The following is a 25,752-nucleotide window of genomic DNA, read 5'->3' on the forward strand; positions in this document are numbered from 1 at the left end:
AGCTTGCTGTGCAGCGCAAGTCATGACGACGACTCGTCCACGCACCAAAGTCAAAGTTCTGGCGGCTCTCAAACAACAGGGATCCGTGGAGCGCATTACCAATTAGGCCGCGAAGCGATGACCAAAAGAGAAAAACAAAAGGGAGCGTGTCCGGCAGACCGCTTCGGGCTGGCGCGTGCGACGGTGAGGTTGGGATGATAGGCCGGCAACCTGACGTGTGGGGACGGAACTCGAGTCATGAGGCGGAAATGGGCAGGACTTTGATCGGATAGCTGGAAAGAGAGTCGTGCGCGGATCGCTATCGAGATGTCGCGGACAAAAGGAGCGAACAATGTCGACCTCTCTAGTCGACGTACGGCGTCATAGATTTCACAGCTAGATAGGCTATCGCGGAAGCACAACTTGAAGGTTGAAGGTGGATGAACTGACTCCGTCTGCTTGTACCACTCCTCTCGTCAACTTGTCGCGGAACATCATACACGGTGCGCATGAGGAATCCTGCACTCAGTGCGGTGAAACAGCGACTCTCAGCTTCCAATCACGGACGCCGACGTACCCGCGCAAGATGGAAGACTTCTGACTTCGCCGCGACGATATGAGCGCCTTCAACGGGTCTTCCGTCAGGCTTGTATCGCGTTACCCATCCACGCTCGATACACTCTGCAAAGGATGGCACTCACCTCTCATGGTTTCGACAGGACCGTCACGAGTAGATGGTTCAGTGTGCACACACTACGTGGGCGGTCTACCACGTCACAAGTCCTAAAAGTGCGCTCAGTATGTCCTTCGTCTCGAGCACCTATCATTCCATCGCCCTGCGGAAATAGGTGGCAGTAAGAAGTCATCACAGTCCGGTAGAAGGTGGCGGCAGGAGTGTGGCCGGGCGTCTGTCCCAAAGCGGGAGGGGAAGACAATAGGAGGATTAGCGCCGGCGCTGCGAAGGCTTCCCGCCGCAAGACAATAGAAGGAGGGCAGTCATATACCACACCACCAGCACGCCGTCCGTCCCTGTTCCCTCCTGCTGCGGTTGCGACCATCGCCTCTCGCAGTCTAATTATCGCGCAAGACTATGCCGACGACGATACCGGACGACAGCGCGTGCTCGCCGTCGTCCGTCGTCCTCTTGGGGATAGCCATGTGCCCAACGGGGGTGGCTATACTCATTGTGTCTTAGACTTGGTCGTCATCGTACTTAATGCCGGAATGGGTTGGTCCAACAGCATCGCAGGACAATAAGCTGCCTGGACCCGAGCGCGGTGAGTGTTGTTGTGTGAGTACCGGGCGCAAAGTCATACTCAGAGGTCAGCGCGACAGTGTCATGGAGGTCAGCTAGTGGCAGTGTCTTCCGAAAGCCTGCTTGTTGTTCAGGCTTGGACCCCCTCATTGCACTTCGTGCGCCGTGGTTTGCGATCCAACGAATACAAAAGGTAAGTGTTGTACTTCGGTCGGCTAGACAGCCTAGAGACTCGTGTCCTACGCCTTCCGTGCGGCTCATCCACACTACCAAATTGCAGCTCGGTCTGCATAGGGCTGCGATGTTCTTCGATCTCAAGTAGTCGTAGTGGACCGGGCTTCGCCGAAGCATTGCGGTCGGTGTCCTAGAACTCATACCCGGCCACGCTTGTCTGCTAGTATGTCTGGAGGGGTTTTACGGTCGACAAAATAACTCGTTCTCACTTGGCCATTCGCTATCCCATGTGAGGCCACATGTGTCATCCTGATTCTGACCAGCTTTCCTAGGTGAATTACCGTCTTATGCCACAACGTCGGCGCAATGGCTGTACGATGCTCTTGCGCGTCGGGCGTGGCATGAACACGAATCACCCATCTGGTCCTCGACGCGCGGTATTGACGGGGCTTATTGGCTCACTGGTCTGTCTCTCGGCCGCTCACCTAGCTCTTGGCTTGACCGCTGGCAATGCCTTCGCACTAATGGCCTTCACTCTTGGACGATATATGCCGCCACAGTGACTGATGCTTGATAATGGGTTCGACAGACATGCGAGACTGCGGCTCCGTTCGTCCGCTGCCCGGCCAAGAACAAGCGACTGCGTTCACGTTCCGTATCCGGACTGCGACTTGCGCTGCCCATGGATATTCAGTAGTCTCCGTTGGATATTCAGGCGCCCTCAGTCACTTCGCCTCTCTGGTCAGTATATCTCTACGTCCCCTCTTATGCGCGGACTTGTATTACTTAGTTGTTTAACTCTCGTCCTCCAGCGCTGCAAGGACGTGAATGTAGACGCGCCGCCAGGTCTCCTGAGGATTCCTTACAAGGAGAGGCTGGAACACCACTATCTTGTGCTGAGCAGACTTCTCTTTCTGGTCCGGAATCCGGTCTTTCTGGAATCTGCTCGTGCCTGCCATTAGGCGCGGTGATAACTGAGGTCGTGCTTCACCCCAGTCTACGTATCCTCCGCCACTCGGATGCCTTCGTTCGAGGACGCCACTCTGGTCAATGTGCTTCGACTTTGCTTCAACCCAAGACATGGCCAGGATGCGGGTGTTTGTCGAGATGACAACCTGGTCCGCTGCAGCGTCAATTTACGGTCTCACATCGCTTGCAATGAGGTCTCCGACAGCGCGACTTCTCTGCGTCCCGTTTTGGGTGTCCCTTTCGCGCGTCTTTGGTTAGCAGCTGGGCATCTCGGCATGGCCTTCCAGACCGGCGCGTGGCTCGTACCCGCGTACCCGAGCCATGTGCCGCCATATGGTGCCTGCCGGGATCTGCCTCCGTGGCTTCATCAAGGTTTCCAAATCCGGACGAGAGACAAGGTAACGCCTATATTAGGCAACTGTTGAGAAGCACGGTATGCCTTCGCGTGCGTGGTGATGGCTGGTGATGGCGCTCAGATGGCACCCGAGGGACAAGCAAGCATCCGAATTCGTACACAAGGGTAACGAGCGTGGTGAGGTATTTCATGGGCGCGTTGACGAGAACTCCCCTCCAGCGATCACCCATCCGTGCCCGCCTCCCCTCCCCGCAGGCTTCCAAGTCGGTGTCTTCTGTGCTACCTCCCTTCACCACCGCGTCTATACTTGGAGACCCTCACGCGATGGACGCACAAATGACTTCGTGGGCCGCGCAGCAGCATGCTGCCACCGCTCTCTCCTTCATCGGGTTTGTTCTGGTTAGCATTCCCCTCTACTGGCACTTGGAAGGTACGTGTCCAAGTTGGTCGCTTCTCATCGTCGTACTCACGCCTCGCGTCAGCCTGGAACGTCGGCTGTGTCCTCTACATCTTCTGGTGCGGCACCCAGTGCCTCATCCAGTTCATCAACATGTCCGTCTGGCGGGACAACGTCATCGTCTGGGTCCCGGTCTGGTGCGATATCGTCACCCGCTTCCGTCTTGCGTCGAGCATCGGCATCTGCACGGCCTCGCTCATCATCAATCGCCGCCTGTACAAGATCGCGACCATCTCCACCGTGTCGATGACGAACAGCGACAAGCGGCGGATGATTTGGGTGGATCTCGCCATCGGCCTTATTCCTTCCATCGTGAACGTCGCGCTCTGTGAGTACATAGGTTTCGGACTGCTGTGCGTTTGCTGACGCACTGCCATCTCAGTCTGGTTTATCCAAGGCCACCGTTTCGACATCTATGAGGGCTACGGGTGCACCTTCGAGATTGCGAACACCATCCTCTCCTACTTCCTGCTCACCTCCTGGCCGATAGTCATCGGTTGCATCTCGGCAGTGTACTGCGCGCTGACCCTGCGCGCGTTCTTTAAGCGACGCAGGCAGTTTGGCGAGCTCATGTCGAAGAACAAGAACCTAACGTTCCACCGGTACCTGCGGCTCATGGGCCTCGCGGCAATCGAGATCGTCTGCACCGTCCCGCTCGCGTCGTGGAACCTGTACATGCAGTCGCGCAGCCCGCTGTACGAGTGGAAGGGTCTGGCGGACCTCCACTACGACTTCTCGCGCGTCGGCCAGTTCCCCGCGATCATCTGGCTGAACAACCCGTTCACGAAGCCCGCGATCATCTTCGACATCTGGGACATCATCATCTGCGCGTTCATCTTTTTCGCGTTCTTTGGCTGTGCGGAGGAGGCGAGGAAGCACTACTCGATAGCGGCGACCACTGTTGCGAAGCGCGTTGGCCTGTCCACGAGCTGGCTGTCGCGCTCCACCATCGATGGCTCCTATGGGTATGTTCATCGCGTCCATGTACTCTGACATGAAGCTGACGGCTGCTGCAGTCTCAATGGCTCGAAGCCGACCACCAGCGCTGTTGGCCGCATCACCATCCCGACGTTCGTACAGCGGAAGCGGCGCCCGTCGTTCGACTCGTTCTCCGACCGCCTCTCGACGTCGATCTCCATCGGCGAGGAGACGCCGATCGACGACCTCAAGGTACCCTACTCGCCCTCGCAGCACTCCGCCGGCTCGAGTACGTACATCTCGTCACCTACGTCCGCGAAGGACAGTCCGAAGACGCACGCGTTCGTGTTCCCCCCGCCGCCAGCACCTCCCGCGCGCGTGCACGACCCGGCCTCGCCGACGCGCGCGACCCCACCGGACGTCCCCGCGTCCGTGCACGACAACACCCTCGACATCGTCTGAGGTTTAGAGACCTGCAATATCGCCTGTGACCTGGACAAAACCCGCAAGATTATCCCCACCTCCTACCGTGTATCTCCTGTCTGCTGTCGGATCCTCGTTCGTTGTTGTTGACATCACCTACTGTCTCCGTTATCACACCAGGGTTGGTCCCTTGCTTCACACTGTATTGTTAGCTCTTTGTACCTCATCCCACACGACGCCGCTGGTTCCCATACCCCTTTGCGGCTACTAATGATATTCGTATGTACGATTACTTTTAGGTCTGTGGCCCTCGTCGACTTCGTCGGCGCGCCTGCCACCAGTGTATTACCTGCACCTTTGCTCATGACACTCAATAGATATATGGTTAACCTTAGTATGCGAAGTGTGCGCGGTTACAGCGTTTTGACAGCGTTCGCCTTGCTCCTCCGGAGTCCGAGTGCCTGATATTGGCCATCGATGAGATACAGAAAAGCGTTGGATTTCTCATGCTCTTTGCGCGCCCGCATGGTCGGGCGACCGCCTGTCCTTGTCAGCGGTCACAAATCACCTGTACGCTGAATCATCTGAGCTCGTCAGCTTCCTGTTCCCTCTCGCCGTTTCTATTTATCGGTTCGCAGTGGTGTTAGAGTGGGAGCGCACGGGCCCACGGACGCGAGTTACGCTTCCGAGTCAGTCGCTTCCTCCACCTTCCAAATACCGCTCAGTGCGAGCAGCACGTCGTCGACGGCTGGACATAAAGCTCGCTGCCGTCTCTAGCAGGCTCTTCGTCGTACCACCACCATGTCGACTCGTACTCTTTCCGCGAACGAACCTACGCGATCTTCGACGGAGCTGGAGAAGAAGGATGCCACCGCGTTGGCGGAGTCTCCCTTGCAGGACCCGTATCCGCATGCGTATGCAGAAGAGGACCTATTTGAAGAGGGCGCGGTCGATGCTGTCTACCAAGCCAAGGCTCGCGTATTGAACGCCGCGGTTCGGGAAATCGGGATGGGTAGATATCAGGTGCGCGAAGCGAGATTGTGTTGAGGAAGGACCTGGTGTTGACTTGTTTGACCTAGTGGTACCTCTTCGTTGTAGCTGGGTTCGGATGGTTTTCGTATGTCATCACCTTCTCTGCTCTCTAGGCGTCTACATGCTGATCTGCATTCGCCGAATTCAGCGACAGCGTGTGGCCAGTAAGTTGTTTGGTGTGCTTGCGAAGATGACTCGCGCATGACATTGACATGATGTACTTCTAGCTGGTGGCAGGCTTGATTCTCAATCCCGTTGTAGCTGAATTTCAAGTAGACAGTCAATGGCTGTCCTTGGCGTTGAACATCGGCCTGTTCGCTGGTGCGGTCTTCTGGGCATTGGGATGTGATATTTGGGGGCGCAGGTGCGTTAGCAATCGCGATGCACCACTATGTATCGTTGACTGTTCACCACAGGTGGCCCTTCAACTTCACTCTATTCATTGCTGGAGTGTTCGGGCTTGCAGCCGGGGGTTCGCCCAACTTCGTTACGTTGGCGTCCTTGTTTGCTGTCGTGGGTTTTGGCGTCGGAGGTAACATGCCTGTCGACTCTGCCGTGTTCCTGGGTACGTAGAACGTCATTTTGCTTTTCTTGTGGTTGACGAAAAGTGGCTATAGACTTTGTCCCGGGAAGCCATCAATTCCTACTCACTATTCTGTCCATATGGTGGGCTATTGGTCAATTAGTCGCGAGTCTGGTAAGTAATCATGTTCATATCGTCGCTTTCGACTATGAATGCCCATGTTATAGATCGCCTGGCCACTTATCTCCAATCTCTCTTGTCCTGAGACTGCGACGGTCTGCACCAAATCCGAGAACATGGGCTGGCGGTACCTTCTGTTCACCCTTGGAGGCATGACGCTTGTCCTCTGGGCCATCCGCTTCTTCGCGTTCAACCTCGAGGAGAGCCCGCGGTACCTAGTTGGGCGTGGCCGCGATGCCGATGCTGTGGCCGTCATTCACAGGATAGCTGCGTTCAACGGCCGCACTTCCAGCCTAACCGTTGAGCAGCTTGCCGCGGCAGGTGAACGCGCCGCAGAGGCGAACAAAGCTGCTGCAGGCGCAGGCAACGAGCGCACACTCTTGAGCGGGACGTCTGTATGGACAACGTACCACATCAGGAGTTTGTTCAGGACGGCAAAACTTGCTTGGTCGACTAGTTTACTCATCGTCATCTGGGGAATAATCGGACTTGCATCCACCTTATACAACAGCTTCCTGCCATACATGTGCGTTGCTCGCCGTCTTCACGGATCCACCACTGACAGGACCGGCTACCAGTCTTGCGCACCGCGACGCCGGCTATGGAGACAGCTCTTACTACACGACGTATCGTCAAGAGGTTATCCTCGGCGCGATCGGCGTGCCGAGCGCGCTGGTTGCAGGATGGGCGGTCGAGCTTCCGCGGATCGGTCGGAAAGGCACTTTGGCAATCTCGGCGGGCGAGTACTTCCTCTCTGACACTGAGTGACCTTATTCAACGACCCCTCGCGAAAGACAGGGCTCACTGGTGTCTTTCTCTTCGCGAGTACCACCTCCCACACCTCAAATGCGCTGCTGGGGTGGAACTGTGGGTGAGTGATGGATGCTTTTTGTGCGACGTCCCAATGCTGATGAGACCCGGACATATGTGTAGGTACGCATTTGCAAGTAACGTAAGTATACCAGCGTTATCGAACAACACGCGAGTAACTGAGCGTTGCGTTCCGTAGATCATGTATGGTGTCTTGTATGCTATCTCGCCCGAGGTCTTTCCCGCCAAAGATCGGGGTACGGGTAACGGGCTGACGGCCACTGCAACTCGCGTGTTTGGAATCATAGTTAGTACCTTTCGTCTTCGTATTGTCTTCGTATCGCTCATAACAGTCACAGGCCCCGGTTATTGCGATGTACGCCAACCTCGAGACGGCAGCGCCTGTGTACGTCTCGGGCGCACTGATCATAGGCAGCGGGGCTCTGGCCCTCCTTCTGCCTTATGAGCCGAGGGGGCGGACGTCTAGCTGAGACGCCAATACGGGGAAAGGTAGGTAAATTGAAGGCTTATGTGTACTCGAATAGTTTCATGTAAGGTTGTAATGGTTTCTCTTCTTGGTGTTGTAGCCGTGCTCTCTTGTTGTAGAATCGCTCTAGACTCAATGTTATGACCGTAATGATCCCCCTTCTCTTCTCCACCATATGCCGGATATGTCAACATCTGGCTGAATTTTCCGTCGACGCAGTAATAACGGTGAGTCTCTAGTACTTGAGCCACGAGAGAGTTCTGCTGACCATTTTATCAGGGAATATGATACGCCCAGAACGCAGTTTCCTGCGGCTCGCCTGCCAAAGATAGATTGAGCGTCCACTGCAGAATCCCTGATAATCAATAGATGACAACCAGTGTCGGAGTTCGATATTGACTTCGCATCTCACGGATGTCCGAAGGAATGTCGTCTCCGGTATCATGCAGTCAGCTGAGGCGAGGCATGCAGCCTGAGGGCCCGCTTTGGTCATTGCTGTAAGGTTTACTTCGGTAGTACTTTGCGCACGGGCCAATATTATGAGCTGTCGCTGGGTCCCTTACCTGTACGCTCCCCTCGTCCAGCAGGTTGCGAAAGGCACACCTTTGCGCATAGTTCAAGCCTACAGAGGTATGTGGCGGACGGTCTGTACTTGGATTGGCTGCTTACAGTTGACGTCGTAGTCTATAGGAACTCGCACGTCCACACAAACTGCAGTCGTTGTGTACGAGATGCTGTGGCAATTGGGCTTGACCACCTTGGCTGCGTTTGGCGCTTGGAAATGGAGCTCTTCGCAGGAACAGACTATCTCCTATGCCGGCATCGCCATTCCTCCTCAGGCTGTGGTATGTCATTCCGAGTGATATGTACCGCACTCCTCTACTTACGCTGGGGCAGGTTATCGATCCACGAGCGTACAATGTTCTGGGCGAACATGGCAGCTTCCGCCAAAACTCGTTTACTGAGTTCTTCAACCCGACAAATACAAGTCCTCCGTTCTTTCAGATTTTCCATCCAGAGTTCTTGCGAGTATTGGGTGACCGGCCAACGATTCGGACCATCGCTTCTCGCCCTGGGACCATCTTCGCTCATGAAGCACCCGTATGGTTCCCGGAAAGCGATGAAGTGTTCTTCGGCAGCCATTGCCAAGGGCCGGAAGGTTGGCGTGACTGTCGTGGTAATAACTTCATGTCGAAGATCAGCATGCGAGAAGTGAAGGACGCCGTTCGCGCTGCCGGTACTAAGTATGGAGCGCCGTTGAACATTACTGTCACTCAGGTGAGAACGTCGCACTAGTGATGCTACACCATTCGAAACTGCATTTTGTCAGCTCGAGACCCCCGAGGTCCGGCAGAAGACATGGGGTGCAACGGGTCCTTACAGGTCATCGCTCATTCTGATTAACTCAGGCAATGTTGACCACCCGTCGTCACTCGCGCTCATGAACCCTGCACCACCGTACAATGTCACGGTGCTGTTCGACAACTATTACGGGAGGCAATTCAACTCACTCAATGACGGGAAAATTCATCCCAAGAGCCACAAGATCTTCGTGACAGACCCCACGTATGTCGTCGGAAGTCTGCGAGCCAACGATTGACTCAGTCACGTTCCCATGTAGATACGGATTCCTCCAGCATTTTCGTGAACCTCCCACGTTGCACAACCAGGTCTACCGCTTCGACCCGGACACTGGCCATGTGAGGGTTGTTTCAGACGAGCTGATACGGCCCAATGGCCTGGCATTCTCTGCAGACGGTAACACTGCATACGTGTGAGTCTTGCGCATCAACGACTGTCCCAAGACTGCTGAAACAGTGCAACAGGGCGGATACTGGTGCTGCTATTGGATTCCACGGACGGAACCAGACTCTACCCGCAACGATGTATGTCGAAGGTATCCTCACCGCCCAGCGGCTATGCTGACAATATATGTATCGTTACAGCTACGAGTTCGATGTCAATCCTAAGACTCAGGTCTTCGAGAACAAGCGCGTCTTCGCCTACATCGACGCCGGTGTACCGGATGGTATACAGCTCGACAAGTTCGGGAATGTGTATTCATCTTGTGGAGATGGCGTTCATGTAAGTCCTCTGGCAGATATCACAGAATGTCGCGGCACTCACCACATGAATTAGGTATGGAACCATGACGGCGTTCTCATTGGGAAGTTCTTCGTCGGACAAGTCTCATGCAATATCGTCTTTGCTGGGGATGGAAACCTGATCATCCTGTCGGGCGATCAGGTCTTCCTTGCAGAAGTCGCAGCAGGCGGCATAAAGCTCGCCTATCCGTGATACTCTCAGATCGACTGTCTTTTGTACCATAGCTAGTTCCCGATCCTGGCAACTCATGCAGAGCCTCTTCTTCAAACAGCGGGGAGCGCTATACCACTCGCACATATGAATGAGCATCCAGGGATCATTGAACGGTGACTATACGAGCAGCGCCCAAGTACAGTACGAAGGGTAGTATGATAATGGCTCGGAACTGCGATGACAACAGGAAACAGATAATCCAAAGTGATACCGAGTCGGTCAAAGTCAGCGAAGTAACGAACAGACGCGTGAGTACATGCGAAGTCCCTATCAATAGCTACGGCACACGCCATGTCGGCCCCAGAACCAGAGACGAGCCACGACAGATCACCAGGCATGTCAGATATCATCAGTGGACGCCGCCATCCCAGCTGGACCGCTTCCGCTTATTATCGTTGCTCTTCCGGAGCAGAAGGTCCTGCGGGGAGACCGCACTCTGGCCGCGGTGGTGCATAGGGATCATCCGGCCGGCCACGGGAGGTGTGCTCGCCACGCCATGAGACATCAGCGACATCTGCTGGGTGAGCGAGGGCATCATGCCCAATGCTCTCGTGGACGCATACGTCTCCGCCAGATCCAGCGCCTGGCCTTGACGGGCAATGTCCACGTCGGGCTTCGAACCACCTGGCGTAGGACCGCCGCCCTCCAGTCCAGCGATGGCAGGGTTGTGGTTAGATGACGTGTAGTAGTGTAGGTCCAGGAAGGGCAGGTCGTACATGTCCCCTTGAGGCCGCCACCCATCAGGCTGATAGGGCGCCCCTGGCTGGTAGGCTTGTGCCTGCTGGAGAGTCATGTCATCAACCTCAGGTCCCTGGACGGACAACACATCCATGAACGAAGTCGACCGTGGAGGCGGCTGCAGAGGCCTGGACTTCAGCAGCTGGGTCTGTGGCGCTCGAGGCATCACCGCGCGATGCTCGGTCGGAGGCACAGACACAGAGCGGTTGTGAGACGCGCTATAGTGCGCATTGGCGTGCGAGCGGATGGACCGCGACGTCGTCTGCGGCGTGCCCGGTGGCGTCACGTTGAACTCCTGCGGAAGCGATAGGCCCACAATCTCGTCGAGTGTTTGTGAGGGCAGACCAAACGCGCCGAGGTCCATGGCCGACGAAGAGTCCTTCGGGATGGCCATCTCAGCGGTGTCCATCGGCGCCGAGATGTCACTCTGGTCGTTCAGAGTGATCGACGTCAGCTCAATCTCATCGATGCCCGGAAGCGCAGGGGTATGCGCATGCATAGGAATCCCGTGCGGTTGCTGCATGCCCGAAAGCCCCAGGCCAGCGCCACCGAAGCCGAAGCCGAGGCCGTAGTCGAACGGTTGCTGTGGCTGGTGTGAGCGCGCACCAAAAATCAGATCACCGGCGTAATTCGAGTGATGCGTGAAGCCGCGGAAATTATTGGTGGGGAACATATCTGGGTCTGAGAAGGTCGAGTGTGTATCGCCTATGCCAGCTTCGGACGCGAAGTCGTGGGCGACTGACGGCGGGAATAGATCATAGCGGTCGAGCACGCCGTGATTGAGATGCGCGAAGGAGAAGGGAGACGAAGGAGTAGGAGAAACCCCGCCGAGGAAGGACGAGTCGCTGCTCGGGTCGAGACGTGGGTTGGCTGAGAGCCAGTCTTGCGGGCCCCATGCAGACTTGCCGATCATGATATGCGCACCATCTGGCCTCCGTTGGAAAGGAGATTGGGTGACGAAATAGTCGGATGAGAGATGGGAGGATGTCGGTGATGCCGCATTGGTCGCGGAGGACCACGGGCCTGAATGCAGAGGTGTGTCGAGCCCAGACGCCCACGCCTGCGACTGCGAAGAGTCTGTGATTTCCGATAGCGAGGAGCCCGGAAGGTAGTCTTGGATGGACGACGAATCCGCCAAAGTATCAGCTTGCATATCGACTTCGCCTGGATAACCCTCGGTCGCAGAGACCGAGGCTACTTCCTCCGGCGGCGACGTGCGAAGACCTTCCTGCGTGGCTGTGTTCGGCATCTCGTCCTCTCCGTCCGAGCTGTCCTCATCCTCCGAACAAGTCGTGCTCTCCGGTACACTCTTCGTTCCCCCGCGGAACAAGCCCTGAGTCGTATGTCGCCTCTTCCTGATGGGACCGGTCGAACTAGCTGACGAAAGCTGGTCATCAGTCGCTGCCCGCACGGGCTGGAGCATGTCCCCTCTCTTCTTCTTCGCCGAGGCACGAGGCTTGTAGCCCGCTGCCTCATATAGGTCCGGAAACGCGTTCCGGAAGCGGTCCCGAAGGTCGGTCGACCGCCGGTTCTGCTCCTGGAAAATAGGGTCCTTCACAATGGTGGCCCATATAGTGCCATGCTTGTCATAGCCAGCTTTGAGAGCGCGATCCTCCTCTTCCGTAAAGGGCCTCCGCTTCTTGCTGCGTGTCTTCTCGAAGATAGAGCCACCGTCAGGCAGAGCGGCACGGACCTTGGAGGATAGGTGCGTCTTCGCATTCGGATAGTGTTGTTTGTACGCATCGGGGAAGTATGTGCGGAACCTGATGTGAAGTGGATGAGTCTCTGGTGACGCTCAGTGGACTACGCCACGAATGCACATCATGTATCACGCTCAAGATGCGAACAGGCTCTCTGACCTCATGAGCGAGCCCAGCTGACCGCTTGACATGACTGCCTCACTCAATGCGAGTGTTCTCCGGCGCATATAGCATGAAAGTCATGGGCTGCAGGGAACCGAGAGTGTGGAAACCACATACACGATGGATGCCTACGCGTGCATGCTCCTCCAGCGGCAGCCCACCGATCTCATCTATGAAGCTAGCGTCGTGTGCATCATGGAACAGCGTCCGAGCTGCACAACAACACGTTGTCTTTGCGCTGTCGCCAGCTTTTCGAGGTCAACTCGAAGTTCCATGATGTCTGCAGTGAAGTGCCGTGCATGACCGCGCACGACTGACACAACGCCAAATGTTCCACGCATCGACTCCTCCATACTGAATGGTGCACACATACCTGTCTTTTAGGTCCACAGGCGAGCGTCCGTCGAACTTGAACAGAGGGTCATTGAGAATCGACTTCCAGTTACCGACACCCCACTGCCCCCGACAATGTTCATGAGTCCAGAGTCCTGAAACGAAAGTACTCCCTACGCACCTTGTTGCAACCGTCAACAAGCATCTGAGTCTCTTCCGTTGTCCATTTCTTCCTGATCTTCTTCTCGGACGGCCCAGTCATCTGGACCATATCCTCCTCCGGGTGGTCGCTCTCGATTCTCCGCATCTTGCCCTTCTTCTCGGGACCAAGACCTGATGATGGCTCTCCTGAGTGTACTCCGACACCCGTGTCGTCACGGAAGTTGAAAGCAGGGAACAGGCGTGGCGAGGATGGCAAAGCAAGCGAAACCCGTCGTTGTTTGAGCGCGGACGATACGGAGGACGCAGTGGTGGCCGGTGGTAGCGGGAACGGTGCGCTGAAAGAGAAGGTGGAGGTTGAGGGAAGCTGGGCGGCGTGCTCAGCTGAAGCCGCCATGACTGTGGTAGCTATAGGTGTCGTCTCTTCCCCAGACTGTCGTCACCAGACGATCTGGCGATGCTGCGAGTCGGATATGAAGTGCAGGAGGCGCAGATTGCAGACACGTTGAAACCCTCTAGACCGTTGTGCAACGCAACCACTGGACACGGCGCTCGAACGTGGAGGCGAGGCAGGGGAGGCGAGCATGCGTTGTCCTCGAGGACATGCACGAGTTGTGGTGGCTGCACTGGCTTGATCCTTGATGCATGGCGGCCATTGCCTTTTCTGGCTACTACGCCTGCCCCAGGTTTAGGCGGCAGCCGCCGTCACGGTCGTCATCCAGATATGGGTAGACCAGGGATGGGATGTGACGTTGGGAATCGACTCAATAGTCGGCCATGTAGACCTCTTGCGTGAGGGAAAGGAGAAGCACTCAAATGCAATAGTCTAATCTCTATCTTGCCCGGGCCAGTGGGGATAAGTACTGAATGTATCACGGCCTCAGCATCTATGGGCACGCAGCGTTATGCAGCCGTGGGAGGGCTCGTCGGCTTCGCTATCTGCGTGTCTGGTCTCGTTCTGTAGCAGGTGGGTATCGGGTCGTCGCGCCGATCTGTATTTGTATTGCTGACCGACAACTGACCGATGTGCTCATCGAATCCGTACCAGGTTGTCAAAAGGCTATGGCAGCGAGAAATAGGTCCATGACGCGAGTACAATACAACATTTGCGCGTGTATGAAGATCAGCCGCTGACAAGCACCTCGGGGGCAATCCGGTCCTCCACCTTGTGCAGCTTGTCGCCCCACGCAGCCAGCCGCTGTGCCAACTGTCCAATCTGCTCGACCGAGAGCACTCGCGGCTGCACCCATGTAATGTACGCCTTCTGGTCAACCTGGTCGAGCGAGCCCTTGATCAGCTTCAGGCTGTCATGCAGATCATGTCAGCATCGTCATCAGGGTCGAACAGGCACGCAGCCTACCTCAGCGCCTTCATGAGCAAGTGCTCGACCTCGTTGAGGGGCAGCCGTGTCTCCTCCGCAATGGTCTGGAACGACATCGTCCGGTCATTTGCGCCGCGTTTGAACACCGATTCGATCAGCGCCATGAGGCAGATCTTCTGCCGGAGGAAGGAATAGTTTTCCTGCAAGATCGGCTGGTACAGATGAGCGCATAAGTACCATGACCGGTTGCATCTATTTGTCCACTGATCACGCACCTCCTGCGGAAAGAGTGGTGAGAGACCCTCGAACTTGCCGATGTTTCCCTCGTTGAACGTGAAGAGCAGTTTCTTCAGCCACTCCACAGGCGTGTTGTCCAACGCGTCCAGAATCGGATGCATCAGCTGCGATCGGTCACCATGAGCACACCAGAGAGGCTGCCAGCGAAGCGATCCGCGGTACGCACGAGTTCACCAAAATTGTAGATCGTCTCCGCCAAGAATGCCGATACGGCGAGGTCGTGCGCGCGCACAAGGCGGTCCTCAGGCGTCAAATCCTTGGCGGGGTCAATACATGCCAGGTACAGCAGGGAGTTGCGGTAGTAAGCGGCGTAGCCTCCTTTTGTCTGGAACAACCAGGCGTCAGCACGGAACACAGTCGAGGCACGAAGAGCGAGGCATTGTGCAATAGCTCATATCATTCTGTGCCCGCATGAACTGAGACGTACCTTGTAGTAGTCTGCAGCAACACCATAGTAGGCGGCGTTCACAGAGTTATCCACGCCCGTTAGCTCGTCCAAGATCTTCCACGCGCCATCGATGTCGGTCTTCGTCCCCTCCAAATCACCATACAGCAGCTTTGCATGCGCAATACTCGCTAGCAGAAGCACATGCGCTTCTGGTGCCTTTCCCGTATCCACGCGTGTAAGCAGGTCGGTCAAGAACTCGAGGTGTTTCTGAGGATCTGTACAACGCGATTGGTCTGTCAATGGGTACGTCATTCCGGCGGTAGAGAAACACGCACTGTCAATCTCCTTCGACACCTTCACCCCCATTTCTACTAGCCGCAACTGGTTCAGCCGCGAGTCGAAGTCCCGCACGAACTTGTCATATACATCCACTCGGTACGGCTTCGATAGCGGGTCGTCGAAGAATTCGAACAGCTTCAGCGTCAACTGATGCCATAACCTTTACGCAAAATGAATTGTCTGTCCGTGCATTTCGGTGTGGGTTACGCACTTACGACTGTACAAATTCCGGAACGACTCGAAGAACGGATGCAGGTCTGCTGGTGTGCCCGAGATGGCAAGCGTCAGGTATTCGTCAATATCAATCTTTGGTGCTTTTGGCTTGTCGACAGCCATTGATGAAGACATGTTGGAGGGGAGGTGTACAGGCGCGGCAAGTGCAAGGGACAAGAGTACGCAATTAGTGCACCGACGCGTATGTGGGACGCGTAGGCGTTGTTTGTCTGTGTATGCCAAGAGCCTCTGAATATAACAGTGACAAACAACCGCTCCTGTGCGTCATCACTAGCCACACGACCACTACGCGTTGTTCTCACCTACTTACGACTCACATATTTCTGGTCAATTGTGTGTTGAACCACACCATGGCATGATATGACTGAAATTCACAAGCTGGCAAAGGTTTAGGTGCTACAGAACAATATACCGAACAGTATTTGACTTCCGACTAGAGATGACATGAATCGCACAGCATTATAGTCATCTTGGCCGTCTTATTCTTACCTAGATGCTTGTGTTCTCAGGGGATTGACAACACCACCGGAGACCACTTTGCCGGTTTATCAATACTAATAGGTTCTCAACAATTTGATTGTCATTGTCAATGCTTACTCATAGGGAAGCGTGACACAATTCTGTGACGCAGTGACACCACGCGCGTGAGATGGCGATCTTCGTGCGAGACGCGTCTTTCGCCCGTGCCACCATGTCCCACCCCAACCACCGCACACTTCACACCGTCTCCCTCAATGCATTGTCGCATGGAAATTTAGTCAATCTCTCTAGCGTTGAACGCCTCCTGAACGCGCATGCCGCCAATGTCAAGGGCAAGAAACGAACGGCTGGCTCAGAGGAGCCACGCTCTCGCAAACGAGCGCGCGTAGACACGGGCAACGCAGACAACGCAGCTATAACAGAGCGAGACGACGCGGCGCCTGTCGCCGTGAAGACATGCTTGTATCGTCACTCTTTTCATATTGACTTGATTTCATCCGCTGCACGTCCCGACAATGATGGCGAGGACGGTGAACAGGATGCTGAAGACGAAATAGACGCCCATCGCGCAGAGCAGATCGAGGTCGAAGGGCGCATCAAGTCATGGTTAGCGAAGCACCGTGGAGATGACATCCCGTCGACTCTCGACCTCGGAGAAGTACATCTAGACGTTCGCAAACCGTCTCAACGAGTTCGCGGCGTTGTCCCAGTCCCAGTCATGCAAGTGCACAGCGTACACCCCGAATACTTGTACGTTCTAGACTTGCCCCCCGCCGCCGAAGATTCGGACAACACGGATTACGACCTGCGATCAGGCCACCTATCTCAATTGCTATTTTCGTTCGAGGCACTTTGCAGGGACGGTCGGGCAGAGATCTCCGCGCACCTCTACGTTGACGTTCATGACGCTACGGTTCCCGAGCTCGAGGAGCATGTGCTTCCCTTTACGCTACGACTGGACGTCGAGGCCGCGGTCGTGTATGCGAAGATGCTGGAGCCGTTCCCGCCTCCTGTCAAAGGCCGTCCGACTGAAGTAGAGGAAGCACAGCGTCGCGTCTTGATGCAGTACTTCCCGTATACCACTTCGCCCGCATCGTTCCAGGGTACAGTCGACATCCCACTACTGTATACCATTCTCGGACCTGCGCCTCGCTTGAAAGCCTCAGAACAAGAAGAGCACCTGCAACCGGAGGAACTTCGTCCTACGCTCCTTCCCTTCCAGTGCCGTAGTGTGGCCTGGCTGTTGTCGCGCGAAGGCAAGCAGATCGGTGCGCCCGGTCATGTGGAGGATATCCCTCTTTCGCAAGATTCTCCGTTGTTCTGGGATGAGATACGCGTTGGTGAGGAAACATTGTACATTAACCGCGTACTCGGGCTTCTGTCTCGAGTGAAGCCGAAGAACGACGCAGACTCCCTCGGAGGAATCCTTGCCGAAGAACCAGGTCTGGGCAAGACGCTCGAGTGCATTGCGCTCGTGTTGCTCAACCCTTCCATTGGGAGGACTCCTGCGAACAAGAGGTGGGATTCTGTGGCGAAAGTCGACGTCAGGGAGATCAAGGTCAGCTATGATATCTGCCAGCCTTCTTGTTTCACCCTGATCAGGCGTCCGCAGACTACGTTGATCGTGACTCCTTCGTCACTAGCACAACAATGGGCAGACGAACTAGCGTTGCATGCGCCTTCTCTGAAGGTCTTAGTCTATGACGGGTGGTCGAAAATACCTGTTCCTATCACTGAGTCAGCAGCTGAAAAGCAACGCCAATCGCAGTCCTCTCGAAGCAGCAGTAAAAGCAAGACGGTAGCGCGCGACAAAAGCAGAGCTAGCTCGAAGGCGTCTAGCTCCGGAGGAAGCAGGCGTAAACGCGCGCAGACGGTCGATACGGACATGGATGTGGATCGTGACGCAACAGAGGACGGTCAAGGTGGCGGACAAGGTGAAGACGTACTCGACTGGTGCTCCTATGTCAACACGTTCGACGTCTGCATTACCACATACACCGTACTGCAGCGCGACTTGTGTGTCGCACGAGCGCCACCGACGCGTCCGCGGCGTGCGAATGTCAACTACTCTGAGAATGAGCGTGCACGCAGTCCGCTCATCATGTGCGAGTGGTACAGGGTCATCATGGACGAGGTGCAGATGGTAGGCGGTGGACAAGCTGAGTACGTATACCTTGAGATGTCTCGTGTTTAGCGTCAAGTCATACTCACAGTGCTAAATAGGGAGATGGTCTCGCTGATTCCCCGACTGTCCTCGTTTGCTGTGTCCGGAACCCCCGCAAGAGCACAGGTAGCCGATCTGATCCATGTTATGCGGTACGTCCGTTCAGAATGCCTAGTTATATCCAAATGGACGAATGCTGATCAATACACAGGTTCCTGCGTGTACGCCCTGTGACGGAGAACCCTCGCATCTGGCCTCGGCTACTCAAGGCGCCATATGCCAATGATTTTGCCGATCTGTTCAGCAAGTATAGTATCAGGTTGGTTTGAAATTGGAGTCATTAGTACGGTCGGTTGACGCACCTCTCGTTGCGCAGGACGACAAAGGCTGCAGTCAAACACGAGCTCACCATCCCAAAGCAGACTCGCTACCTCGTGCCCATTGAACTGGGCCGCGTCGAACGCCATGTACGCATAACGGTCTATCTTCACGAATTGGGACTTACGGTCGCGATTCTCAGGTATATGACCAGACATTCGACCGCGCCCTCCTGGAATTGGGTCTGGATGCCCGAGGCGTTGCTGCGAAGGCTGATTGGGAGATTGACACCGCTGTGCTACGAACGTGGCTGAGGAAACTGCGCGGGATCTGCACACATCCGCAAGTGGGACAGTTGCTCAACGCAGGAGACAGACTGCACAAACCGGGCGTACTAAAGTCGATGGAAGAAGTGCTTGAGGTATGACTGCTGATATTCTGAATACAGACCCACGTAATGACAACATGCCCTGTTGATATAGGGAATGAAAGAGCAGAATTGGAGAAATCTTATGGAGGACCGGCGCAACAAGGTAAGGAAAAGTGCACAAATTGTATACAAGTATGTATTCACGGCTGACTGTCAACTCTTCCCATAGATCCAACTTATGTTAACGACGGCTCAGCTACGACAACACCAAGAAGCCAACAAGTTCCGCTATCGATCCGCATTGGAGATCCTGCTTGCCGCTGAGAAGGAAGCGTGTCGGCTCATCGACGATATCAGTGCTGCGCTCGCCGATCACGCGGAAAAGGGCGTCGCTCTCAAAGCCGGGGCCGCGAAGCGGCGAGCGGAACTTAGCCAGGCATCATCTTCAGGCGAGAAAGGGAAGGGGCGTGCTTCCACTGAGTTGTCGGACGACGATGTGGACGCCGATGAGCAAGGCCTGCCTCGCAATCGCGCGGGCGAAGAACACACCTCGAAGACCAGCGCACTGCAGCTCCGTCTACGAGAAGCTCGCATCTCACTGCACAAAGTGCACTTTCTCAAGGGCGATGTGTACCATGTCTTGGGCGAAGCGTACGCCGGTGCCGAGAACGAGGCTTATGCCAAAGCGGACGAGATGAGGCGATTGTTACTCAAAGGTCCGTGAGGACGGCAGATAGCTTATGTCCCTTCGTTGACCTCGTGGTTCTAGGTACCGGAGACACAGCGGCGAGAGCCATGACGCATGTGATGGACGCCACGTCAAACAAATCGCTCAAGGAGTCGGAGCTGCACATTGAAGTCCCTTATTGTGAGCCTGGCGGAATTAGGTCGGCTGACCTGGTAGGTGGCTACGTCGTTCCTTATGAGATTCATGTTGACAAAACCACTCAGATTGAGGAGGTGCACGAGATCATCGATGAACTTTTGAACAGGCAATCTGCTCTGTTGTGGCAATGGAGGACAAAGCTTGTCGCCTTACTCACGCAGCCGTTGACTCCTCAGGACGATAGCGTAGATGGACAAGAGTACGCTCGGAGCCTGGAGACCCAAGGGGAGGCGGAGACATACCTGCAAGCTTACGCCGCCCTTCTGGCAGATCGCCGCGAGTCTTTGACAGCGGAACGCACCTTACTAGCGATCCACGATGTCCGAGAGACCCACGTTAGGCATACCAAAGCCGCCCAGCGCGCCTTAGAACCCGAAGATATCGTCGAACTCGATCAACTCGATGATCAGGAGCAATTGCCAGAACACGAGGTTCTTCTGAAGACGTTGAGCGAGGAGCGCAAGGCCATACTAGAAGACTTCGATAGCGATAGGGCCGTCAGATCAGTTCTAGTCGATCTCAACAATGTCGTCGCTCGTATTTCCAAGGACAATGACCCCGAGAAGATTCTGGCTCGTGATGCTGCCACAAAACTCAGGGCACTACTTGCAGACCAGAGTGCGTCACTACTTGGCACTCTTGCTATGTGTTGCTGACCGTCGCACAGACAAGTTGATGGATAAGTTGCAGGTTGATCTAGCACGTTTGCGACGTGCATTCAATGAGCGCATATCGTAAGTGCCGCCAGCCGATATACAGCCTGGGCTAACATAGCTCTCAGGTATTTCCGTCAGTTGCAAGAAATCTCCGATACAGTAGCGGAGGCCGAATGGGAAGATAGCGTAGATGTTGCCATGGCCAACGTCGCTCGAGAGCAAGCCGAGCTAGAGAAGAAGATTGACACCGGGCGCGCTCGTCAACGATACCTGGATCATTTAGCACAGTCCCATACCGAGACTGTGGTAGATGAAGAAGAGCGCTGTTGTGTCCTATGCCGATGTGATTTCCTCCGCGGATATATCACGCAATGGTGTGTTCTTCCGAAGTCTGCCCTTAGCATTTAAGTACTGACTGATCACGATAGCGCACACGTCTTCTGTGAGGTACGTAGATGCGACTATCTGATTATCTGCATACTCATTCTTCTCGATGCTCCAGACTTGTCTGAAAGAGTGGATCTCGCGCAGAGAAGGAAAGGCGTGTCCGGTCTGCCGTGTCCCCATTGATTCTGGCCAGTTGCAGCGTTTCACGATACGCGATCCTAAGACGGAGACAGCACCAAATGCACCGCAGCTCATCCGCGCTAACGAAGTGATCCCGAAATCGCGACGTCAAATTGATTACAACTACATTGACTCTGGCTTGTTCGAGGATATACAGACTATGGAGTCTCTTGGTAGCTATGGCAGCAAGATCGATACATTGCTGCGACATCTCTTGTATTTGAAGGTTGCAGACCCAGGGTCGAAAAGCATCGTGTTCTCTGCGTGGGCAGATTCACTCCACAGTACGTTTCGTTTATTTCTCGCTGATCGCAACTTATTAACTCTGCTATGTACAGTCATCCAGCACGCCTTGAAGCGCAATGGTAAGTGTCACCTAAGAGTGTCTCGCGCGAGGCTCACAGTCGAGCTAGGCATATCTTGTCTGCGAATCGATCAACAAAGGGGCAAGGAACACGCCGCGAAGAAGTTCCGAACTGACCCGGACATCGCTGTCCTTCTCCTGCATGGGTATGTTCGACATCCGTTGCCAATGTTGCCAGTCTGTGCTCACCGATCCGCTATCTACTAGGGAGCGTGAAAACGCGGGATTGAACGTGACGTGTGCATCTCGCGTGTTCCTTGTCGAGAGTGTTGTTCATCACGCCTTTGAACTGCAAGGTCAGTGCGCGCGATTCTACACATGGATTGCTAGTCTAAGACCGATAATAGCCATTGCGCGGATTGACCGCATGGGCCAGACCAAGCCGACGGAAGGTAGGTTCATTCGACCCGTGCTGATAAGGGATGGTGTCTTATTCCTTTCTCAGTATTCTGCTACTTCGCCGAAGACACGGTAGAGAGGCACATTCTAGACTTGGCCGCACGACAGGGGCAATCGCTGTATACGAAAGACAACGCGGCGGGTACACTGGACACGTCAACGTTCACGCTTGCGAGCGGGAAGAACGTGATCGACTCGCCCACGAGGAAGAAGAACGTCCAGAAGGGCGATTTTGTATTCAAGTACGTTCTTGATCCAATCGATGTTCTGCGCATCGGTAACGTGGTAATACGCAGGACGGACGATATGCTGGCCATCTTCTTCCCGCATCTGTACGAAGACATTGAATACCTGATCCAACCTGCAGATACGACAGCGCGTGTTATTGCCTCAACGGACACGGCGACACAGCAGCAACCCCAGGCATCATCTTCCAACACTATAGCAGGTCCTTCCACGTTACCCTCATAGACATCTCTCCGGCCTCGTTGTCTTGATTTGATCACATAGCATTCACATCGATAACGGGTGGAGGACATTCCGGAAGCAATTTCTCGTTCTTTTAGACTCTAGCATAACTTATCCAAGGACGCACATAATCCAGTTATTTTTCGCGGTGATAGCGCTCAAAGCATGTTCGAATTCTGATACCCCTGAGTAGGCGTCTCAACGTCTACGGCAGCCACATCGTAACCATGTACACAACAAGGTCGGAACTGCAGACTCTAAACACGTCTGATAGTGCTCGTAGATGCAACTTATCATCTTGGGACGATCAGAAGACTCAAGCTCAGGCTCGGATGAGTCGGTTCAAGATCAGCTCGCTTTGGAGACGTTGTAAACAAGACCGGAGTTTGTTTCTGAGGCCCGCGATCTTGAGCACCTGATGGTCAACAAGCCTGACGGAGTTTCCGGTGTCAGAAGATGGATCGCTGTTGCTGATAGACTCATACTGCTGTGCCGGTGGCAGGGAGGACCTCTGTGTGCGACCGCCGGCGCGTAGCATACCGGCGGTAATACGGTGTCCATTCCCGGACGACGCGGCAGACGACATATCTAAACAAGAATTTCGAAAGCGTAGACGTCTGTGTGCGAAATCTCTGCATTCCGTGCGTCGCGATACCAGGCTAGAGCATCACTTTAGATGGTCCAATCGCCCACTAAACCATGATGCGGTCGTCTTCGTAATTCCGAAGTGTGTCTGTCTGGTCTCCGTACGGAGGTTACGGGTCGAGGGATGAGGCGAAGCGGAACGTCTACAGCAGCATACCATGATGCAGGGTCATCATCACCTAGCGTCGGGATCTACTAGTGAATATTTCTTTTGGAGTCTCCGTACGGCCGGTCACGGTGACCTGCACTCACAGAGCATGCTCCGTTACGCCGAACCTGATCTTGAGGGTGTGTAACCACGACCCTGTTGACTCGTGGGCTCGCACGCCGTCCGCCGTACCAGGAGTGCCGGTGTCCGGCAGGTGCACGTCGTGCTCACGGCGGCCACCTACCATACTGCAGCGTCTCCAGTACCGCCGATGAGTTACGATCGATTTGGACGGGTAGCTTGCGGACAGCAAGACGGGTTGCTGGTATGAAATAGCACTGGCGAAGTTGCCAGCTGGATACCCTTGTCATCAGACTACGTACCCGGTCGCTCAGAGGGTAGGCTCGACGCACCGTTCAACGCTCTGGTCCGGACGTGTCGGATCACACGCAGCGCGCACCGGGACGCAACCGGGCTGACGGTTTGACCGATTTATTCGCCGGTATTTGACATCTTGTAGACAATAGAAATCAGTCCGTCCGTATGCGCGTTGTTCGTCGTTCGCAGATTGGTGTTAGACTCACATTCGGGTATGTCCTGTCTCCTCATACGTACTCGCCGTCGGGCCAAGCATTTTCGTGATTGCTATGCAAAGACATTTGACATCGACATCCGTGTCTTTGAAAGTACCGTTCTTGAATTTGAAGCTTGAAGCTTTTAGGCCTGATCGACTGATCGGGCGGAGCGCGCCTGTATGCCGTTGTGGGCAACCGGTGAACCTTTTTAAGAATAACAAGGTACCTGAGGCTCCTACAGGATGCTAGGGCTTCACAATGGAGATGGTCAATGAGTTTCCAAGTCAGGTTCAATTGTCAGGGCGGTCACTGGTCAAAAGTCTAGAGCAACTGTTGAATCGTATATCTCTACTGACACGCTTCATTGAGTAGACATGGTCATTAGCGGATTTGCGAGCTGTCACGCCACGAAGGTGTCGTGCGGGCCAGACTCGATGATCTGGCCATCGCCGAATGACGAAGTATAATAAAACAGCGGACCGAGGGTGAAAAGCAAGCGGCGACGTGGCAGCCAAGGGTCGCTGACGGTTAAAATCTTCCACTCTAGTTTGACTGAGTGAGGGGCGGTGAGAAGGCGGTAAGTAACAGCAGGATGAACGAAGCCGCACCTCCTTCGGATCCATTGCTGTTCCCGCCCCAGAGTTGCCACCGCGACAATCCTGACGGTCTTCCAAGTAAACCTCAGTGACAGTGGCGGGGAAGGCTGAGACGGATCAACAGGCCCTGCGTCAGGATCGGTGCACGTCGCGAAGACCATTCGATAGACCGCCGTCAACTGAGCTGACAGTCATTCCGTCGTGGCGGTCAGCGCATCCGCGCCGCTCGTCGGGTCCTGTGGATCGGGAATCTTGGTTCATGTCCGGCGGCGTACGCCAATGAACGGGCCGCACGGAACGCCCCGACTTCAGCTTCATAGGTTACGGTATGTAGTCAGGAGGAACCTGGCCGTACGAACTTGCAATATTCAAACTTCATATGTCTGCTTGCATGAAGCTCCAAAGACCATTCAACGGCGTCGGACGTGACTGCACTGTATCTAGGGCCTGGCGTGTTTCAGGTGACGGGTCTGAGCTGAATATTAATGACTTCACGAATTGCCACCGCTGCGCTGCCGCGTCACGGTATAATTAAAGAATGCATCGGCGACAAATGACGCTTCGGTGGTGAACCCTTTGACAGAAGCACCGTCTGCCTGAGCTAATGTGAGGGCGGAACATTTGTATGAAACGGATCATACACGGTCCGTCGGGACCCTAGCCAGGATGTCCTGGCAGCGGGGGAACACGCTCGTAAGCGTGACTCCGACCCGCCGACTAGCGTCGGCCTCTCCAGCTTCACCTACTCTCCGCAGGCTGAGACACCGGTACCGTTGAGTGGAACTTGAACTAGGGTCCAGCTGCCCCGCACCCGGTATGGTATGTCGCGATGCCGACTTGCCGACCAGGCCACAGGCCCCGCCCGTCTTCGCAACTTCGCAGCTTCGCCTTCCAGTTCCCAGCAAGCTGTCACTGCCAAAATGCGCAACGAACGCCTTGCCCTCCGACTGCACCGGACGCGCGCGCGAGCTCGGGCTGAGTGGTCGACGACGCGGAGCGGGCCCTGCAGCAAGGTTACAGTAACGTTGCCCCCGGGTCCGGGCACTGCGAATACGGCGTAAGCAAGCGTTCACGGCATCGCTCGAACAGCGTCCCCATTCGACGAGATTCAGATTTCCGATTGCGCGGACGCGGACACGGACACGCAGCGGTGTGTATGTATTGCAAACCTGACTCCGTTACTTGAGAACACCGCAGCGAAGTAACCAAGAGGGCGGCCATCCCCCGGCGCCGGCGCACGCACGGCACTACGGGCGCGCCATGGCGGGGAAAGGTACCCCAGTACCGGTCTGGAGGGCTGGGTCTCAACGTCAACTCCAAGCTGCATTCCACCGTCCGCCATGATCCATCCACTATACTGTAGAATTCCACACCCACAGCCGCCCGCATGACGACTCATCACGCGCACCGGTACCCTGCGCGCACCACTCCTTTGTGGAAGGCGCACAGCTCCTGGGCTGCGCGCGGGCCGGGCGACGTATTGGTCAACGAACGGCGTGATGATCTGACCCGCTGCCAGGAGCGCGCTCCAGGTTGAGCTGGCAACCTGGATTGACGCGCCCCA

At 55.3% G+C, this 25,752-nt stretch overlaps 6 protein-coding genes across 6 annotated transcripts; 4 read left to right on the plus strand and 2 right to left on the minus strand.

Moving 5' to 3' along the window:
• Positions 1-3,068: 3,068 nt before the first annotated feature.
• Positions 3,069-4,569, plus strand: C8Q71DRAFT_796285 (putative fungal pheromoneG-protein-coupled receptor; the record flags this gene model as incomplete). Its single annotated transcript, XM_047925664.1, has 4 exons — positions 3,069-3,162; positions 3,215-3,517; positions 3,572-4,154; positions 4,206-4,569. The coding sequence occupies 4 exons, from the start codon at positions 3,069-3,071 to the stop codon at positions 4,567-4,569; spliced, it is 1,344 nt and encodes a 447-aa protein (XP_047779900.1).
• A 450-nt stretch (positions 4,570-5,019) lies between these two features.
• Positions 5,020-7,739, plus strand: C8Q71DRAFT_754899 (MFS general substrate transporter). The gene is made up of 12 exons (XM_047923516.1): positions 5,020-5,553; positions 5,610-5,647; positions 5,711-5,726; positions 5,790-5,926; positions 5,979-6,127; positions 6,180-6,259; positions 6,313-6,791; positions 6,844-7,004; positions 7,064-7,136; positions 7,199-7,217; positions 7,275-7,382; positions 7,435-7,739. Exons 1-12 carry the CDS (start codon positions 5,332-5,334, stop codon positions 7,564-7,566), a joined length of 1,614 nt encoding a protein of 537 aa, XP_047779901.1. The 5' UTR covers positions 5,020-5,331; the 3' UTR covers positions 7,567-7,739.
• A 554-nt stretch (positions 7,740-8,293) lies between these two features.
• C8Q71DRAFT_705943 (D-lactonohydrolase-like protein) lies at positions 8,294-9,860 on the plus strand (the record flags this gene model as incomplete). The annotated part of the gene is made up of 7 exons (XM_047920476.1): positions 8,294-8,407; positions 8,460-8,840; positions 8,893-9,128; positions 9,184-9,336; positions 9,389-9,448; positions 9,509-9,647; positions 9,702-9,860. The coding sequence occupies 7 exons, from the start codon at positions 8,294-8,296 to the stop codon at positions 9,858-9,860; spliced, it is 1,242 nt and encodes a 413-aa protein (XP_047779902.1).
• Positions 9,861-9,965: 105 nt separating this feature from the next.
• Positions 9,966-13,758, minus strand: C8Q71DRAFT_754902 (uncharacterized protein). The gene is made up of 3 exons (XM_047923517.1): positions 12,996-13,758; positions 12,855-12,937; positions 9,966-12,382 (listed from the first exon to the last, which is right to left on the minus strand). Exons 1-3 carry the CDS (start codon positions 13,368-13,370, stop codon positions 10,231-10,233), a joined length of 2,610 nt encoding a protein of 869 aa, XP_047779903.1. The 5' UTR covers positions 13,371-13,758; the 3' UTR covers positions 9,966-10,230.
• A 52-nt stretch (positions 13,759-13,810) lies between these two features.
• On the minus strand, positions 13,811-15,748 carry C8Q71DRAFT_754905 (uncharacterized protein). Its single transcript, XM_047923518.1, has 7 exons — positions 15,530-15,748; positions 15,315-15,478; positions 15,019-15,254; positions 14,758-14,916; positions 14,570-14,695; positions 14,334-14,506; positions 13,811-14,277 (listed from the first exon to the last, which is right to left on the minus strand). Exons 1-7 carry the CDS (start codon positions 15,664-15,666, stop codon positions 14,097-14,099), a joined length of 1,176 nt encoding a protein of 391 aa, XP_047779904.1. The 5' UTR covers positions 15,667-15,748; the 3' UTR covers positions 13,811-14,096.
• A 489-nt stretch (positions 15,749-16,237) lies between these two features.
• On the plus strand, positions 16,238-22,414 carry C8Q71DRAFT_754908 (SNF2 family N-terminal domain-containing protein). Its single transcript, XM_047923519.1, has 20 exons — positions 16,238-17,590; positions 17,645-18,195; positions 18,256-18,348; positions 18,408-18,515; positions 18,573-18,663; positions 18,717-18,935; positions 18,997-19,047; positions 19,114-19,600; positions 19,654-19,784; positions 19,836-20,388; positions 20,438-20,504; positions 20,552-20,800; positions 20,855-20,873; positions 20,929-21,277; positions 21,332-21,358; positions 21,407-21,503; positions 21,565-21,653; positions 21,705-21,749; positions 21,803-21,998; positions 22,053-22,414. Exons 1-20 carry the CDS (start codon positions 16,244-16,246, stop codon positions 22,225-22,227), a joined length of 4,944 nt encoding a protein of 1,647 aa, XP_047779905.1. The 5' UTR covers positions 16,238-16,243; the 3' UTR covers positions 22,228-22,414.
• The last annotated feature ends 3,338 nt before the right edge of the window (positions 22,415-25,752 follow it).

The sequence above is a fragment of the Rhodofomes roseus genome (genome assembly GCF_022264815.1).
Source record: "Rhodofomes roseus strain CIRM-BRFM 1785 chromosome Unknown C8Q71scaffold_8, whole genome shotgun sequence".
NCBI classification, from domain to species: Eukaryota; Fungi; Basidiomycota; class Agaricomycetes; order Polyporales; family Fomitopsidaceae; genus Rhodofomes; species Rhodofomes roseus.

Excerpts from the sequence above, each read along its gene's own strand:
- C8Q71DRAFT_754899 (XM_047923516.1), top strand. The coding sequence starts at position 5,332 with ATGTCGACTCGTACTCTTTCCGCGAACGAACCTACGCGATCTTCGACG. Across the intron at positions 6,128-6,179 it reads CGACTCTGCCGTGTTCCTGG|ACTTTGTCCCGGGAAGCCAT; the intron begins GTACGTAGAACG and ends AAGTGGCTATAG. Across the intron at positions 6,792-6,843 it reads AACAGCTTCCTGCCATACAT|TCTTGCGCACCGCGACGCCG; the intron begins GTGCGTTGCTCG and ends ACCGGCTACCAG.
- C8Q71DRAFT_754902 (XM_047923517.1), bottom strand. The coding sequence starts at position 13,370 with ATGGCGGCTTCAGCTGAGCACGCCGCCCAGCTTCCCTCAACCTCCACC. Across the intron at positions 12,938-12,995 it reads TTGTTGACGGTTGCAACAAG|TGGGGTGTCGGTAACTGGAA; the intron begins GTGCGTAGGGAG and ends TGTCGGGGGCAG. Across the intron at positions 12,383-12,854 it reads CCTGTGGACCTAAAAGACAG|GTTCCGCACATACTTCCCCG; the intron begins GTATGTGTGCAC and ends ACTTCACATCAG.
- C8Q71DRAFT_754905 (XM_047923518.1), bottom strand. The coding sequence starts at position 15,666 with ATGTCTTCATCAATGGCTGTCGACAAGCCAAAAGCACCAAAGATTGAT. Across the intron at positions 15,255-15,314 it reads GGTGTCGAAGGAGATTGACA|ATCCTCAGAAACACCTCGAG; the intron begins GTGCGTGTTTCT and ends CGCGTTGTACAG. Across the intron at positions 14,278-14,333 it reads TTGCTCATGAAGGCGCTGAG|CCTGAAGCTGATCAAGGGCT; the intron begins GTAGGCTGCGTG and ends TCTGCATGACAG.
- C8Q71DRAFT_754908 (XM_047923519.1), top strand. The coding sequence starts at position 16,244 with ATGTCCCACCCCAACCACCGCACACTTCACACCGTCTCCCTCAATGCA. Across the intron at positions 19,601-19,653 it reads GAGGCGATTGTTACTCAAAG|GTACCGGAGACACAGCGGCG; the intron begins GTCCGTGAGGAC and ends TCGTGGTTCTAG. Across the intron at positions 20,505-20,551 it reads GCATTCAATGAGCGCATATC|GTATTTCCGTCAGTTGCAAG; the intron begins GTAAGTGCCGCC and ends CATAGCTCTCAG.